This window comes from Eptesicus fuscus, chromosome 15 (assembly GCF_027574615.1).
Source record: "Eptesicus fuscus isolate TK198812 chromosome 15, DD_ASM_mEF_20220401, whole genome shotgun sequence".
NCBI classification, from domain to species: domain Eukaryota; kingdom Metazoa; phylum Chordata; class Mammalia; order Chiroptera; family Vespertilionidae; genus Eptesicus; species Eptesicus fuscus.
Window position 1 is genome coordinate 60,551,667 of NC_072487.1, and position 18,484 is coordinate 60,570,150.

At 46.5% G+C, this 18,484-nt stretch overlaps 1 protein-coding gene across 1 annotated transcript in view; it reads left to right on the plus strand.

The window, feature by feature from the left end:
- LOC103286355 (paralemmin-2) overlaps positions 1-17,235 on the plus strand; it is a 122,786-nt gene extending 105,551 nt beyond the window's left edge. Inside the window, exons 6-7 of the mRNA XM_054726886.1 lie at positions 6,746-6,847; positions 16,496-17,235. Coding sequence (XP_054582861.1) covers positions 6,746-6,847; positions 16,496-17,235 — 842 coding nt within the window. The remainder of the gene's footprint in view (positions 1-6,745; positions 6,848-16,495) is intronic.
- Positions 17,236-18,484: the final 1,249 nt, after the last annotated feature.

Below are 18,484 nucleotides of genomic sequence, written 5' to 3' on the forward strand. Positions count from 1 at the left end.
GGTGTGTAAGGGCATCAGAAAGAGAGTGGCACCTTTCCCAGGGTGCCGAGGAGGCCCACGTCCGGAGCCTTCTCTGCCTTCTTTGGGAACTGTTTCTTGATTCGCTGTTTCTAGCTTATACAGCTGGCCTGGCTCTCCTTCCCATTCGTTCCTCAGAGTTCACTGCTTGGACTTTTCTTGAAAGATGCTCGGCAGAGAGTGTTAACATCAGGACCAGATCTCAGGCAGGAAGGAGCTCATTTGTGCTGGTGGGTAGGTCTCCAGGTCACCACCCATTGCACATCGGAAGGCTGTTACCTGGTGTTTAGGAAACCTTTCCAAAGCCTCTGGTTTTTCTTTGATTCAGCAACTGCAGTTTCTGCAGCCTTCCAGGGAGGCGGGGTTGGGCAGAACTCTTCTCCCTGGGGCCAGGAAGAGGGGGAGACATGAGGTGTGGGAGCAGGGCCCTCCCCATCGGGCAGGAGGAGGCCTTCTCCTGCTCTCTTTTCCCTTCCTTGCCCCTGCCTCCGCACTCCTTCCCTAGGGCCATGTAGATGAACTTGGGATTGTGAGCTTCTCATTCTTAACCTGGCTCCCCAAATCGTTAGCTATGAACTTAGGAAACCCACTCGATTCCCACTTTCACTCTGGCCCTCAGCTAGACCTGCTTCGTAATGTGGGACTTGTGGAAGGATCAGATCAATCTGCTCATCTGGTTTTTTTTTTTTTTTTTTTTTTTTTTTTTTTTTTCTGGTTGTTGTTAATCCTCACTCGAGGGTATTTTTTTCCATTGATTTTTATTTTTTTTTATTTTTTTTTCCAATTTTTTTTTATTAAGGTATTATATGTGTACATATTTTACCATTGCCACCCCCCACCCCACTCCCATATATGCCCTCACCCCCCAGAGTTTTGCATCCATTGGTTATGCTTATATGCATGCATACAAGTCCTTTGATTGATCTCTTATCTCCCCCACCTCTCCCTAACTTTCCCCCTGTAATTTGAAAGTCTGTTTGATGCTTTACTGTCTCTGTATCTATCTTTTTGTTCAAGTTTATAATGTTCTTTATTACCCATAAATGAGTGAGATCATGTGATATTTTTCTTTCATTGACTGACTTATTTCACTTAACATAATGTTCTCCAATTCCATCCAGGTTGCTGCAAATGATGAGAATTCTTTCTTTTTTATGGCAGCATAGTATTCCATTGTGTAGATGTACCACAGTTTTCTGATCCAGTCATCTGCTGACGGGCACCTAGGCTGTTTCCAAATCTTAGCTATGGTGAATTGTGCTGCTATGAACATAGTGGTGCATATATCCTTTCTGATTGGTGTTTCTAGTTTCTTCGGATATATTCCCAGGAGTGGGATTACTGGGTCAAATGGGAGTTCCATTTTCAGTTTTTTGAGGAAGCTCCATACTGTTCTCCACAGTGGCTGCACCAGTCTGCATTCCCACCAGCAGTGCACGAGGGTTCCTTTTTCTCCGCATCCTCGCCAACACTTGTCGTGTGTTGATTTGTTGATGATAGCCATTCTGACAGGTGTGAGATGGTACCGCATTGTTGTTTTGATTTGCATCTCTCGGATAATTAGTGACGTTGAGCATGTTTTCATGTGTCTCTTGGCCTTCCTTCTGTCTTCTTTTGAAAAGCTTCTATTTAGGTCTGTTGCCCATTTCTTTATTGGATCATTTATCTTCCTTTTATTAAGTTGTATAAGCTGCATGTAGATGTTGGAGATCAAACCTTTATCAGTGATGCCATTTGCAAATATGTTCTCCCATGCAGTAGGCCTTCTTGTTGTTTTGTTAATGGTTTCTTTTGCTGTGAAAAAGCTTTTTATTTTGATGTAGTCCCATTTGTTAATTTTCTCTTTAGCTTCCATTGCCCTAGGTGCAGTGTCAGTGAAGAATTTCTTTTGGCATATGTCTGAGATTTTGCTACCTGTGGATTGCTCTAGTATTTTTATGGTTTCCCGTCTTATGTTTAAGTCCTGTATCCATTTTGAGTTTATTTTTGTGTATGGCGTAAGTTGGTGATCAAGCTTCATTTTTTTGCATGTATCTGTCCAATTTTCCCAACACCATTTATTGAAGAGACTGTCTTGACTCCATTGTATGTTCATGCCTCCTTTGTCAAATATTAATTGAGCATAGTGGTTTGGGTCAATATCTGGATTCTCTATTCTGTTCCACTGATCTATATGTCTGTTCTTGTGCCAGTACCAGGCTGTTTTGAGAACAGTGGCTTTGTAATACAGCTTGAAATCTGGTATTGAGATCCCTCCTACTTTATTCTTCTTTCGCAGGATTGCTGTGGCTATTCGGGGTCTTTTTTTATTCCAGATGAATTTTTGGAGAGTTCTTTCAAGGTCTGTGAAATATGCCATTGGTATTTTAATGGGGAGTGCATTGAATCTATAGATTGCTTTGGGTAGTATGGACATTTTAATGATGTTGATTCTACCAATCCATGAACATGGTATGTTCTTCCATCTGTTTACGTCTTCCTCTATCTCTTTTAATTCTTTACTGTTGAAAGTATTACATGAGTCTCCTTTTCCCCCCATTGACCTCTCCCCTGCCACCCCCACCCCCAAGCACAAGCCCTCACCTCCCTACTGTCTGTGTCAATTGGTTTTGCTTATATGCATGCATATAAGTCCTTTGGTTGATCTTTCATCTGGTTCTTATAGAGTCAGCCTTTACCCTAGGAAGAGAATCAGGAGCCAGAATAGGAGTTGGCATCAGTGTTTGCCCAATGTCACCTGGAAATGTATGGGAAAAGGGATGGGTAATGTATTTCTCTGGATGAGCAAAGAATCTTGCACTAAGGATAATTCTGACTTCAGAGACAAAATGTATTGTGTTTTTGGTTCCTCCCTCCCCTCCAAGCAAGTAAAAGGCAGAGGACCTGGATTCTGGCTGGCCAGGTGATCTTTGGGAAGGTATTAAATTAAATTTCACTCTCCCAGTGCATGTGGCAGAGACAGGTCAGGGCTGAGCCAGCAGAGACTCCAGGAGGAGTACCTATGACAGTTCTAGAACCTTCTCTAGGGTGTGGCCAAATCGGGGCTCTTGTTCTGTGCTTTGGAGGTGAAGCATGGTCTGAGGACGTGACCTTTCCTGTTTGGGGGGATTGCAGGGGCAACATGGGAAAGACAGTGGTTCCCGGGTGCCAGGGTAGACCAGAGGCAGAGTACATGGCCAGCAGGAGTGCAGTAAGTGTCAGCTGGGATGGGGCTTGGGACATTGACCCCCAGACACCCACATACCAGAAGGGTGTACCCTGGCCTTTTATGTCTTCACTTTCTCTCTCTCTCTCTCTCTCTCTCTCTCTCTCTCTCTCTCTCTCTCTCTCTCTCTCTCTCTCTCTCCCCCCCTCTTCCCCTCCCCCTCAAACCAGGACCTTTCCTGGAATTCTCTCTCTAATTAGGGAAGGGGAGGAGCCTGCATGTCATGTCCCTGGAAGTCTGTGTGGGCCACAGAAACCCACATGTTCCATGACATTTTAAAAAGCAAAAATGAAGCCTCATTATACACTCTTGCCACTGTCTCTTTCATTCTTACTCTGAACTTCTCTCGTTCCCTCCTGCACTATTTCCCACTATGGTCATCTGTTCACCCAAGCAGTTCCAAGAGGGGTGAGAAACCTGAGAGCTTGCAGAGAAATTGCCTTTTGGACTCTGTCCTCTGTCGCTTTTTGACAAGATTGGTGACCTCAGAAGTAAGAGGATGTGAAGTCTTAGGTATCCCAATAAATGGCCTTACCTGTCACCCTGGGTTTTGTTGTCTTACCTGTCACCCTGGTTTATGGTTCCTGCCACCTCTGGTTCTAACTTAGTCAGGGATTAGGAGTACTTTCTATCACACCATGTCTACTGGCAAAGAAAAGTCTGAAGGAGGAAACACATCCTTCCAAGAATGTGGCCAATGTTTAGGTCACTCTGTGGTCTGAGGGTAAAAACTGGAGCACGTCCAGGAGGGAGGGATTGTGAAGCGCCTGATTATTTTCTCAGTCTTTCATTCCCAAGGCCCCTTTGACTTCAGAGTTGCCAAGACCCTCTTAGAACCCATCAACTGCTTTTACTTAAGAGCTAACACAAAATGATTGGAGACTAATAATACCTTAATAAAAATACCCAACTTCTGAAACTGGTTACGGAATCCAAGGCCAACCAGATTATATAAGTAACTGTGCAAGGACCACAGATAATTAGCAAGAGCAGCCCGAGCGGAATGAGATGATGCCAAGGAGATGGCTGTGGGTGTTCGCGGGTGTCATGACCCCTCCTCCCCTATGCCTGCCCCCACTGTGCATGCCAGAGGAAAGGAGGGTTCTGTACCTCTGGACCACCAATGGCTTTGACCACACGGTAGCCCTGGTAGTCAAGAGCAATGTATTCCGGTCATGAGTAGAAATTCCCAGCCATATACATTCTGAACCCTCCTGACTTCCTCCCCCACCTCATCCGCACACTTGGTATACAGCGGCATCTTCATCAATTGGGTGGGTGGTTTTTACTGCCTTAAGTAGACACCAGGTCTTGTGTAACTATAAATTGCATACAGTATGTTTTTTTGCACATGGAAGAGCTGCTATGAAACCCTGGACAGGAACTGGCAAGAGAAGCATGCCCTGGCCCCACCTCAGCCCTTGCTGTATGAGACTGACGTGTGACCAGTTCATGAGTTCTCACCTGCTCTTAATGTCTTGAGCCTGCACCTCATTTAAGTGCAGGAAGTCAGGTTTACTGAGATCCCAATCCACAGATTTCTGGAAATCACAAGTTCTATAGATCTGGTCATCTCTTGTGCCCTAAATTGGCCCTCTCGCCCCAGATTGCTGCTCCATTCTTCCCATGGATCAGGTTAGCAATCTACCCTACCAGTCAGGACCAGCTGCTGCTCTCCTTGGTCCTGCTTTGTGCTGGTATGGGGCCCAGACCCTTCCCACAGCTCCCCACAGTGAGAGTAAGGTCTGCAACCCAAGTTGAGGAATACTGGCAGGGCAGCTCAACATTGAAAATAATGTTCAACTTCAGGCATGTGGCTACCCCCAGCGGCCAGGCTCAAATCCAAGCCCATATTCATGGGGTACCCCAGGTGGCTTTATGGCCATCTCCCAGCCCACTGTCATCTCAATGGCCCAACTTCCTTCCTTGCAATAAAGGGTCTTCAACCATGTCTGCCTGGCCCAGGGTCCAAGTTCCAGCATCCATAGGCCCCAGAGAGAGCCAGTAACCTGAGCCTCACTCCAATCTCAGGTCTGCATACTCTGGATTTCCTGTTCCTTCTCCCCAAGTGGTTGATGTGGAAAAACCCATTCAGAGAAACTCCGCTCCATCCTCACTCACAGAGTGTGTTCTTTGCACTAAGAACCAAGTGGTCCAATATCCATACATTCGGGATTGTCAGACTCACACATGAGTTAGACCAGTGAGTTTCGACCTTTCTCATCTCATGGCACACACACACACTAATTACTAAAATTCTGCATATTTTTTGCCAGTCTGACAAAAATATAGGTATAATTTTGATTCATTCATACTGGGTGGCTATTGTTGTGTTGGCTGTTATCATTTTTTAATTTGACAATCTAAGGGGAAAGAGGTCCGGGCCCCGGTCTAAATAGTCAGGTATTGCATGATTTAAAAGTTCCTGTGGCACACGGGTTGAAAATCATTGCTCTACCCTATATAGAACTGAACTAATCCTACTCCTAATGCAGTGTCTGTTTGCAATCCTCTCCACCGTGAAATGACAAAAAGAAAAAGGAAGCCTGCTAAAACCAACAGGGACACAGGGTGCAGAATGGGGGGGAAGCAGCAGACGCGTGAGAATAAGAGTCTGCTTTTGGACATGTTGAGTTTGAGGTGATTGTGAGATGTTCAGTGGACATGGGCAGTGAGCAGATGTGATTATTGATACGTGACCGACCTCCCAGGGTCTGGGATATGGTTATGACACAGGAAGAAATCACACCACTCCACTTTTCCACTTCTCTCTGGGGCACACACAGATTCCTCTCCTTGTCTCTCCCCTGTGGCTTCCTCCTCTCCTCTGACGCTTGGGCACCTGCTGAGGTTCATGCCTGCGGGGGTCTCACCTCCCGGAAGAGGCTTGTCAAGGTCTTTTTCCCCAAAAAGAGCTCGTCTCCCTCTTTTGCACCATTTCCTGCAACTGAGCTATTGGTGAGCTCACTGGGTGTTGTTATTTGGACTTGGGATTTTCTGGCTACAACACCAGTTGAAGTACTGAAAACATGGGATAGATTCTAGAATTTTTTAAAAATGCATACAAAACTGGTCTTCTGAATGAATCAGGCACATCAGTGTGTATTTCCAGTTCAGGGAATGAGCCCCAGATCTACTTTTCATTACTGTTGAATGCACATTGCTAGTGTGATGGCCCACATTTGGTCAATCCCAGCAAGCTGATAAATGACTCTCACCAGCCCATCTCACGTCCCCCACCCTGAACTCATTGTATTCTTAGAATCTAGAGCTTTCCGATGACTCTTTTAACACGTAGAGCATTCCTGGGCTTGAGCTCTCTGGCCAGGATCCCTCCTGCCTCAGCTACTCTGCTGAATACTAGCCACTGGGCAAATGCTTCCCTTTGTTCACCCTGATCCTCTCACCCAGCACCCTCCTCGGAGCTCCATTATGTAGGGCAGACAAGCTGCTGTCTCGGCAGTGCACCTATTGGGCCTCCCGACACTGTGCCTAATTGTATTCCCTGTTCTCTGCTACCAGATGCAGTAAATTGCATTTCCTCCCAGCTCCCCAACCTGCCAATCCTCTATTCACGAACAGCAGAACCATCACCTGGGCAGGACGGGACCAGCAGAGCAGCTGGTAAGTCCTGGGGAGCGATTTGGTTTTGATGCCAGGACTGGCCCTGGGGCTTGCGTTTCTCTGCACTTTACTAATGAGGGGTGCCCAGGTATTCTCACAGAGAGGGACCTTGTCCTCAGCCCAGCCTCAGACATAGAATTTACAGTGGCTGCACACGGTCGGCACTGGGTCCCAAGGACTAACTAGGGACCAAATAGGAGGGAATATTGAGGCTATAGAGTGTTTTCCCTCCTGCTTCAGAAGAGTCTGTCTCGAGTTTGCGTTTTTATATCTGTCCTTATTCTCAAAGCTAATCTGTACTCTGCCTCCAGGGATTTTTATTTTCCATGTTGAAATAGACCCGATCAAATGAGCTGTGATGGGAGCTGGGTGCAAAGTGTTTTCAAAATGTATGAATATGTTGCCAAAATCCTTTGGGAATTGAGCTGTTTGAGTCTCGTGAACATATAACCCCAAGTCTTTCTATTTCTAGAGTTATTTCTTAGCTACTGTGATATACTGGGAGGGAGAGTAGCAATTTAATGGACATATGTTTCTGGCTAATCTTTCTCCAACTGTGAATCTTGAAGAGTAATACATCCATGAGTATAAGTATAGAGAGAGCTACACCTTGCTCTGCTCAATGTGAATGTGCCTCAGCAATCAGAACAGAAGGGCGTGAACAATGACTATCAATCTGTTTGCTCTGTGCACAAATGCCCCGAGTGGCAGGGGTTAAATGAAACAGTGCTTTGCCAAGGTTGCACAGTTAGTGACAATGCGGGTGAATTCAAATATGATGTCAGATGTTACGCTTCCCATAATCTAGGTACGTTGATGTTGAAAATAAATCACATAATGACACCTGATATGAAACAAAACAATCATGGACTTTTAAGGCAGAGGAACTCTTTTATCTGGACCAACCTGAATATTTTACGAAGCGAATAATCCCTCCTTATTTTAATGCGAAGGTAAAATGAACCAGCAAATAAGCATTGACCTATTTGTCCAATGCACTGATTACATTTAAATATCTACTGGGTTTAGTCTGTAAACATCTTAGCATATTACTTTACGTACAGACGCACAGAATTCTAGGGTTGGGTGGGACCGGAAGTGGTGTCTGGTCAAACCCAGGTCCGGTCCACGTTTCCCTGGATAGTTCCAGGACGGATAAACCAGAACTTGCACCTGCAGCTGTGCTACAAGGGAATCACTGGCTGTGCCTCAGGCTCCAAGGTGAATATTTTAAAAAGTAAGTTTACAAGTACTTTTGTTTATGAACTCGGGGAACAACTGTTCAGAAGTCACCCACCTTCCCGCTTGTTCTTGGAGACGTGGGTGTTGATAGTTTCAAGTTGTGGGTAAAAGGCTCTCTGGCCCCTCACCACAGGTTCCCGCACCTCACAGGACATGCAGTGGGACCCAACAGATGGAGCAGCTCGTGGAGGGGGTGGGGGCAGTGCATGGGAACTAAGAGACAGAAAGAGGGTTTACACAGTGTTGGTGGTCAAAGAGTATTAAATTCAAGAGTGGTGTGTTAGTGTGATTGTAGTGCTGTGTGTATAGACATACACCTACCATCACAGCCTAGCATCCTTCACGTGTAGAGGTACTGCAAAAACAGTGATCCAAAATGCAAATGCATTTTTTTTAAGTATTACATTATCTGAATATTTTTAAAAATAAGTTTGCATGTACTACTTTTGTTTCTTAAAGGACTAATTTTCATAAATGCATCTGCTGTGGGAATACACGTGAGCGGAGTGGTAGGAGGAATCACATTTGCTGTGGTGAACTCCTTTGTCCAGACTGGCTTGGGAGTAGAGAGAGGGTCAGGTTCATTATCATTGGTGGTGACGACCCAGAGCATGGATGGCATGCCAGCTAATGACAGTCGTCATAGAATTTTCCTACGTATCGTCCATCTTGCTTTAGGAATGTCCTTGTGGAGAATTGCCCAAACTTAGGGCCACTTTTGTAAATGTCACTTGTCATTACTCAGTATTGTGACAAATGATCTTGTCATTTGCAGTTCGGGAGGTTTAGGATTCTGAATAATGAGAATATATTTAGAATCGTTGCTCTTCAGAATTACGAGGCGTCTATTCCAATCCCTTATCAAACACGGAAGTCGGGGTGTAGCAGCCCTGCCAGGAGGCCCTCCAGCCCTGGTCACTCACCTCTGTGGCTGGAGCTGAGTCTCCTCCAGTGGCCTCTTCTGTCTATAGTTGGTTCTGATTAGTGAGAAGTCCTTCCTCTGATGGAGCTACCATTTGTCTGCCCTCTTCTCCCCCTGCCCCCCCCCCCCAATTGGTTCTCATCCTGCCCCCAGGAGCCTCTAAGAACCTAGTTCTGATTTCACATCATTTCCTGTCTGTCCCAGATCCTCAGTTTGCATCCCCTGGGGCCAGGTCTCCTCAGCTGGTCCCTAGATGCTGAGATTGCCTTGAGACACCCTCCATCACCCTTGTCCCTCTCCTCTAAACACGGGCACTGTCCCTGGTCCTCCTGAAGTGTTCTGAGCTGCCCTGCCCACACTGGGAGGGGCCAGCCCCCCACAGAGCAGGACCTGAGGCCAGAGATCATGTGACTCACTTCCTTGGAGTTGGCACCATGGCCTTTCAGCTGCAGGTTCTGAAGGAAAGCCTCAGAGTCATTTCACATGTGCCTCCGCTCAGCCTCCTTTCCTTACCTTTGTGGTCACTGTTTGTGACACCTGCAGTCTCTCTCTTCCCACAACGGCTCACACGCAGAAGAACCCTCAAACGTCTTTATTTCTTAATCTCAAAGGGCAAAAATAAGGATGAGCTATGCACCTTTCTGCCCTTTGTAGATTAGATGTGACAGTTAAGTTCTTTCCTGTTAGATTGTCCCTTAAACGTGCGGGGATCTCACAGGGCCACCGCGGAGCCTCAGTGGAAGGCAGGAGGGGAGCAGGTAGGGGATTTGGTAGTCAGGGCTCCTGTGTTCTCTCCCATTTTAAACAGCAGTTCCTCCACGCTCGTGTTTACATATTGTGTTTCTGTATTCGTTTCCATTTGAATAAAGGGCTTAACAGTTTTCAAAGCAGAAAAAACCTCTGTGGGCGTCTTTATAGCTTGTGATTGTGGCACCTCATAGCCTTACTTTTCTTCTCACCTCAAATCTGAAAAGCAAGCCTTCATTATTTTTTTATTCATTTCACTGATCAAAACGTTGCAGAGTTGGACCCGAAGTCAGAGGCCTGCAAGCAGACCTGGGTCCCCTGGCTCCTGGGAACCCCAAGTCGGCGCCTGTGGGGCGTGATCATTCAACAAGGAACAGACCCTGGCAGTGGTCCTAACACCCAAGGCCCATGTTTCTGTCTTGTCCACAGGAATATAAGGGCCTGGAGGAGGATCCAGATGTGCTGAGTCTCTGGCATTTGCCTAATCTGTCTAGAGACCTGGAACAAGGAAGAAAACGGGATTTATCTGCACAGCTTCTGCCTGGTGGGCCCACGCTGGCTCGTGGTGGCCTCTGCTCTTTGCATTTAGCCCCCATGGTGTCAAACTCACTTCTATGTCGTTTGTGGAATTCCCTCCTCGTTTTTGAAAATCAGAACTTCCGAGTGTCTGCCCCCAGCACTTCCTTGAGACAAGCCCATGAGTAGGGGAGCTGGGGCCCAAGCCCAAAGCACTGAGAGCATTTATATCCCTGGTGCTTCCTTATTTTCCAGCCTTCACTTCCCGCGTAGCAATGCTCGTTCTGGCACTTTTCAGACTGGAAACCATACTTCCTGACCAAAAAAAAAATGGAAGCAAAATCAGATTTGAAAAAGAGGCTTTTGCTATCGTTCAACATCACATATTTGCCAATACTACCAAGGTGTCCTGGGAAAACAATTATTCAAAGAAATTTTTTATTACTGGCTTACTCTGGGATGAAAGGGAGAATCTATTTGGAGTTATTTTCCTCGTTTTTCATTGTTATTGACGTCACAATAGTCAGTTTTATATCTCCCGCCTCCAGGGATGTGACCATATGTGTATACGCATAGTCATCTGCCTGAAGGGACAAGACTGCACATACATGTGTGTTCGTTCAGTAAGCAAAGCATATGCATTGCTTCTCTTCCACATCCCGGAAGTGACGCCCGCTACTGAATGTGTATCATATTGGGTTGCTCTCACTGCCTGCTCTGGCTGCCTACTACCTCCTATTGTTCTTGCCGCATCACCGGCATAGGGGCAGGTGCTGTTCACGGCACCACAGAATATCAACACTGTTTACCCTTCACTGTGCAAATGGGGAAAGTGAGACCCAAAGATGGGGTGTCATCTGCATGGGAATTCAGACCCGTTGTGTTTCTCCCTCCTTCTGACACCTCCCATCTTACTGACTAATGGCAGTGGGGGCGTCATTTTATACTCTACATGTGGCTGCTCAGCCTGTGCCTCCTCCCCCGGAGCACAGTGAGTCAAAGGAAGTGAGCTGAGAGACGCCTGAGTCAAAGGCTTTAGCAAAGATTGAATTCCCTTCCTTACGGAAGTGTCTTGTTTTGTGTGGTCCTGGCTTGGTTCTGAAATGGAATCATGTCCGTTGGCTCCCCGTCCACCTACTGTGTCTGGTGTCCTGTCTCCTGCCCCCTGGGCTCCTTACAGCGGCTCTCTTTTTGCTAAAGCTGGAAGTCACGGGGAACGAGACAGTCATAGAGCCAGGGGAGTGAGACTGGCGCGGAATCGAGCATCCTCTGCTCCTCAGACCCATCTTTTGGGGTGCTGCAGCATGCCAGGCCCCAAGAACTTCTCGCCCCTCCCTCGCCCTGGTTTCTAGGCCGGTGTCTTCCCCAGGGGCCGCCCGCTGTAGCCCACACCTGGCAGTTGCCAGGATCCTGCGGCTGGGATGATCATCCCCCATTACAGCGTTCCTGCTTCTTCAGAGTGGCTCTCCTCGTTGACCAGAGGGCTACTGGGGGAGTAAGAACCTAGTAAACCAAACCGGGAGGCCCCAAATCAAAGCGCCAGTTCAGCCATTCGTCCACATCCCATTGCCGAAACGAGCCACTCGGCTTCTTATTCTTCATGAACAAAGTGAATGTTTTTCTTCCCTGGCTTATGGGTTATTGGAAGGAATGCAGAAATGTTTCCTTAACTCCAATCCTTTTGTCATCAGTATGCCACGTTTGGAAATCGATAACTAAATTATTGTCTGGTAAGAACATACTTCCAGGCTTCAGTCATCCCATCGCTGAAACTCCCCTCGCACTGTACCCTTTCTTTTTGCTCTGTCTCCAGACCCTCCTCCAGGACCTTTCAGACAGCTTTTCAAAGACTTTTATGTCCATGGGGCTCTTTCACAATCTCTTTTAGGGGCTCCTCAGAAAGTCTTCTGCCCTGAGTAGTACCCCCTTCTCATTTGTTTTCAATGAGATGAGCACAGGACCCTCGTCACTACACAGAGAGCAGTGTCCCTGTGGGTGGGGAAGCTCCAGGGGCAGGAAGGTTGGATGGAGAGCCTTCTTTGTGGTTGGAGATGAGGGCACGATTCAGTGAGAGGTCCTTGGGATTCATTCCTGGCAGAAGAGTTTTTAAAGCTGTGGGCATGCATGAGAAACAAAATGCTGAATTTAAAACATTAAGTCTTCTTTTCCTCCTGCTTCGTATCCACCCTAGTTTACCTTTGAAATATTATTGCCTGAGAACTGGAGCAAAATGTAAATGCTTATCCATAAACAACACATTGAAGGTATTTCGTTCATGCCTCCTGTGTGGTTGGTTTTCTGAATGTCTAACAGTATTCTCTTATGTGCATCCATGACATCTCAATGTTGCCCCTGTGTTAAGCCAGAGCTTCTCAGTGTTCACCTGAGTACCCCTTGCTAGCGAAGAAAGGGAACGCAGACAAGCAATGTGAGATCAAGCCCTGGAGAAACCTGAAAATCTGTGGCTTTGAAGCCTTATGTTTTAGCTGGCAGGGTGGGGGTAGGGGGGTGTATATGCCATCAAATACAACAAGTGATGTTGTATTTGATGGCATAATATAGAAATATTGGAAGAACAGTGTACAACATGTAAATAGAAATAGTAATGTGTAACCCTAATGAAATCATTTGACATGGGGTTCAGGTCCAAAGCCATGTCATGCTTAACAAAATACAGTTTAAAATCACAGCCATGAATGAATAAATAAATACACAGATAAATAGGAACTCTGTTCTTTAGGTATTTTTTTTCCAGAAGGATATGAGAAAGAATCCAATGTATATCTCCACCCAAACATATTTCTCAAGTTTCCTTCCCTTACCTCCCTCTACTTATCACTGTCTCCAAAGCACCATCTAACACCACGCACAGTTCCTTCTCTGTGTCCCACACAGCTTTGACTCTCTCTTCTATGAGCTCCTTCTTTCTCAACTGGTTAATGTGTGGATCTACTCAACCCTTCTAGAAAAGAACATCTCAACGTCCCTCCTTTCTGTCCAGTCTCTGATTCTAGGAACAGGCAAAGACAAAATGAGATTGAGGGTTAGGGTGGAGAAGGGAAAAATGGACCAACAGTGACAGCATTCTTATTGGTGGGAAGAGGGAGAGGGCTGTCTCTAAAGATTGCCATGTTAATAATTTGTATCCTGTCATATGGATATAAAAATAGAAATATTTTATTCCAGACTCTGTATTGATTACAGGTAAAGGTGTCATTTTGTTTGCATGTTGCTGGACGTTTGGGAGATAATTAAATATTGTACCTATAACTCATTATCATTATTGCCCTTCTTATTGATAAATCTGTCCCATGAGTGTGTTTATAGTGATAGGACATAATATTTTAACACCAGAATGTGCTTTTTAATGTAAGTGTGATAATTAAAGAACTGACTTTTTGGAGCCCATGGAAAATTTTAAATGCCTATTCTATTTTTTTTTATGACACATTTTTGTGGAAAATGTCACCGTCATTGTGTGAGCCCATGTACCTCCATGACAAATATTGGTTGGCCTCCCAATGCATCACTTAAGGAAACTCAAGATCCTTGTGCAAAACCGTGAAACTTTCAAAATGGACACAATGAAAATCAAGTATTGCATTTTGCTTCAGAGGCTTTTTTAGTTAAGTGTCAGCCATGAACAGGTTGTACCTTATTACACAAGCAGATGGAGCAATATCATGGCTGGTTTTTTAAAATAGTTCAAACATCAGTTACTGTGTGTACGTTGTCATTGGTGTCGTATTGTACAAAGTCTCTGTGACTAGATGAAGACAACCAAATTAGACTTTTCATTTAGTAGCATTTGTTTCACAGGTATGTATATCAGGTTTCTTCTGTACCAAAGACTTTAAGGTAGGTGCTGGTGGGGAGGGACAATGACAGAGAGATGTCAGGTGAAATAACTAGACTTCATAGATCTTAAAAATCTGTGGAGCTAATAAAACATTCCCATAAATAATTATACTCCTGAGTGGAAGTATAATAAGAGTGTTAAGTGTCTTCAGAGAGGGTTAGGAGATGTGTCCAAAGAATCTGAAGAGAGGGATGCCTTAGAGATGGGAGGATCAAAGATAGCACGTGGATGGACAAGTCCCATTTGGATGCATAGAAACTCAAAAGAAGAACATCTCAAGAGAAGGGAATCTTACCAAAAGCAGGAAAAGTTTAGGTGTGGAATGGCATTATTTGGTTAAGCTAGAGGGAAAGGGAGCAATAGAACATGTGAGTGGAAAGATACTTAGGGTCTTCTTAGCACAGCTGGGGGACTTGCAGTTATTCGGAAAGAGGTAGGGACTCCAAGGCATGATAAGCAGAGACATGACTCACGACTCCAGGAGACTGCAGTGGAGAAGGGATGAAAGGCAGTCCAGGCAGAGGGACAGCGGTGATGGAAGGAGGTGGAGTGTCCTGGGGATGGTGAGGAGTCTGTTACAGCTGGAGTTGAGTGGGCAGGGCTGCAAGTCAAGCCTAGAAAGGAGGCTTGCAGACAAATTCTGAAGGGAATTAATTGTATGCCAAGTTTAGGAGCTTGGTGTTTATCCTCTACAGACAGAGGAACCAACAGAGGGTTTAAGCGTAAGGTAACTGTGGGAGGATAGAGCATAGGCCAGCAGGGGTTGGCAGGCTTTTTCTAGCTCTTGTTTGAGAAACCTAGATCGCAAATATTTCAGACTTTGTGGAGCTCATAAGACCTCTATCGCATAGTCTTTGATATTATTTCCTTTCTCCTTCCTTCCTTCCTTCCTTCCTTCCTTCCTTCCTTCCTTCCTTCCTTCCTTCCTTCCTTTTGCTATCTTCTAATAATATAAAAACAATTCAGTACTCCTCTGGGCAACAAAAACAAGCCTCAGCTACCTCTGGCCCTCTGGCCTTGACCAGCATAAGTGGCAGATAAGATGGAAACAAGGATACTGTGCAGAGAGCAGAGGAGGGTCTGGCCTAGGGGTGATGCACAGGGACAGATGTGAAATGCAATTAGTGACTCTGAACAATTGTTTGGCTGTTGGGTAATTAGGAAGAAAAGGACAAACAAATTGGGAGCAATATCGAGCTTGAGAGACTCGGTGGTACTGGTATTATTTGTCACAAAGACTCTGGGGGAGTTCGGAAGGAAGAAGATGGATTTAGTTTTGAAGCTGCAGAGAGGTTGATGTACCCACAGGTCACCCAGGGAAAGGGTGCCTGGAGAGAACTGGCTGTATGGGTCTAATGCCCAGGTTCCTCACATTCAGAATGTGCGCCTCTGAGGTAACAGATTTGAAAGGATGGAGTGTCACCTGAGACTGTAGGACAAGAAAGAGCTTGTCCTTAGGAACCCCACACTGGCCACAGTGGGTTTGGGGTGAGTTGGAGAAGGTGAGATCAGAGCAGGAAGACCAGAGAGGAAGCTCTTGCAGTAACCCAGGGAAGAGGAAATCATGTCTCAGCGTGGGGGTAGTGGCCGTGGAACCGAAAAAGGTGACAGATGAGAAAGGTGGTGTGGGGCGGAATCACGAGGACTTGGCGGTGGGCAGATGGAAGAAGAAAGAGGTACCTTCTGCGATCCTCATCCTCAAATTCCAGTGGCCTGGGATGACGCGGCCTCGATCTTGTGCTTTGTCCAGCTCTTGTTTGAGAAACCTAGTTATACATACATATCGCCTTACTGCTTTGGTAGCTTTTCAGTTTTGCAAATAATCCTACTTTGTAGCACAGTGGAGGACAGCCACGTCCCACCTGCGAAAACCTTTATGTACTCTCCATTAACAGTAAAGAGAAATGTAGAAGAAGCCGTGGAACACTTGATGAAAGGGTTAAAAAAGATATGAGATTTTGGAACTAGGACACATCTTAACCAAGGGCTTTAAAACTGTCTCTGAGCTGAGGGTAAGCTGTCAGTCAAGGTGAACTCGCATGTCGCCAGCCTCCCTGGAACCTGTGACACTGGATCTAAGCAGTCGCTTGTGGGCTGTATCGCAGCAGATGTGCCTTAGACGTGTCAGTGCCAAGGAGGAACGGGGCCTCTGTACCCCTGTCCTCCCAGTGCGTTAAGCTGCTGTGTTAAACACATGTATAACCGCCTCTGTCCACACCGCGCATGCACGCTAACACTCACGATGCTTGGCAGTTAGACTAGACAGGGCACAACACCTTTTTTTTTTGTCTGTTTGGCAATTAACCATTCACTGGCTTTTTTTGTTGTAACATGCACTTCCTTTCTCTTGTTTTCATTCAAGCTGTGTACGCCATGGAAATTAATGTGGAGAAAGACACACAAACAGGAGAGACCAAGATTCTCTCTACATCCACCATTGGCCCAGAGGGGGTCCACCCGAGAGGAGTCAAAGTCTATGAGGATGGTACCAAAGTAGTGTATGAGGTGCGCTCGGCAGGCACCGTGGTAGAAAACGGAGTGCACAGACTAAGCTCCAAGGATGTAGAAGAGCTCATTCAGAAGGCGGGACAGTCAAGCCTCAGAGGCGGGCGTGTGGCCGAGAGGACTGCGGTTGCAGATGGGAGCCTCGGCCACCCTAAGGATCACGTGCTCTGCAAAGAGGCCAAGTTAGAAATGGTACATAAATCTAGGAAAGACCGCTCCTCCGGGAACCCAGGGCAGCAGGCCCGAGCCCCCAGCTCGGAAGGGCCGCAGGCGAACTTGGATCAGCCCGTCACCATGATTTTCATGGGCTACCAAAATATCGAGGACGAAGAGGAGACCAAAAAGGTGCTAGGCTACGATGAGACCATCAAGGCTGAGTTGGTCCTCATTGACGAAGACGACGAGAAGTCCTTGAGGGAGAAGACCGTGACGGACGTGTCCACCATCGACGGGAATGCGGCGGAGCTGGTGTCTGGGAGGCCCATCTCAGACACCACAGAGCCCTCATCCCCAGAAGGGAAGGAAGAGAGCCTGGCCACAGAGCCAGCCGCAGGTACCCAAAAGAAAAAGCGCTGTCAATGCTGTGTTGTCATGTGACCGCTCCTCTCTCCCCCCTTTCTTCGGGGCAGCCTCCCGGGCTCCCCACCACTTACCTAGACCTCACTGTACCACTCACTGCAATACTGTGACCTGGAAGCCAGCGCCTGCCTGCCTTGCAGTCGGATTGCTTTGCTCTCTCTTATTTTTCCACCCTTTCGTGTTTTCTCCAGCTTCCTCGCCTCAGAGACAGCGTGCATGTGTGTGCTTCGTTCTTTCCAAGAACTTGCTTTTCCTCTGAGCCTTTCCCTGTGTCTTCAAGAGTGAACCGGTTCCTTCCTGCTCCATTGGGATGGACTCTTCACAGCAGCGAGTTCCATAGTAGCCTTAATCCACTCGACTGGGACCGGCCCCGGTGGCCCCCGGGGTGCATTCTGTAGTGTGTTCCCATCCTGTACCCACATCGCCGCATCGCTGGTGTCTCCCTGGCCTCCCTTGCTGTGGATCTGTGCTTTTATATCTTGTCTGGCAAAACGCTGTTGGCTCTGGCCGGTCACTAGTGTAGCCGAAAGTGGACCTCACTTACTCTGTCCATCGAGGGCGATGCTTTTTGCTGCCTTACGTAAGCTTCCAGAGGACAGAGCCTCGCATCTCTGGCTTCCCTTCTGGTACACCTGAAATGAAGCTGATGTGAAAGCAAAGAACCCAGGGCTTGTCACAGCTGGAACGTAGGGACTGGTTTCCCTAACCCGCCCACCAGCAGCTGTCCCTCATTCACCGCTTCCCTGGTGGACCCTTTATATAAGAAGCACCATTTTTTTTAATTTTCTAAGGACGTGACACAAACATTGTTTTCAGCATCGGTAGTGATCTCCAAATGTAGGCAAGAGCACTGGCCTTGCTTCTGTTCTCTCGGAACAATGTAAATTTTTATATTGCTTTCTTTTCCACGGACGTTTTCTGATCATGTTCATCTCTTTTCAACGATGGGATCATTTTGAGGCGTATCTCTGCAGTGACCGTATTTCTAGAACAGTCTCTCTGACCTACAGTGGCGGCTGTGGTGGTCCCACTTCATTGCGGATGGTGCTGTAACTGATACCTGTCCATCTCACCTGCCCAGTTGATTCCAGAGCCTTACTTCCGGTCTCTTTTCTCTCTGTCCCCACAAGAAAGAGAATGTTTCCCATAACGTTAGCATGTAGGTTTATCCACCCCTCAAAAACAATTTAAAATGTAAAAAAAAAAAAAAAGAAAAAAAGTAAAAGATTAAGAAAGACCTGTCTTAAGCACATTACGTGCTTAAATT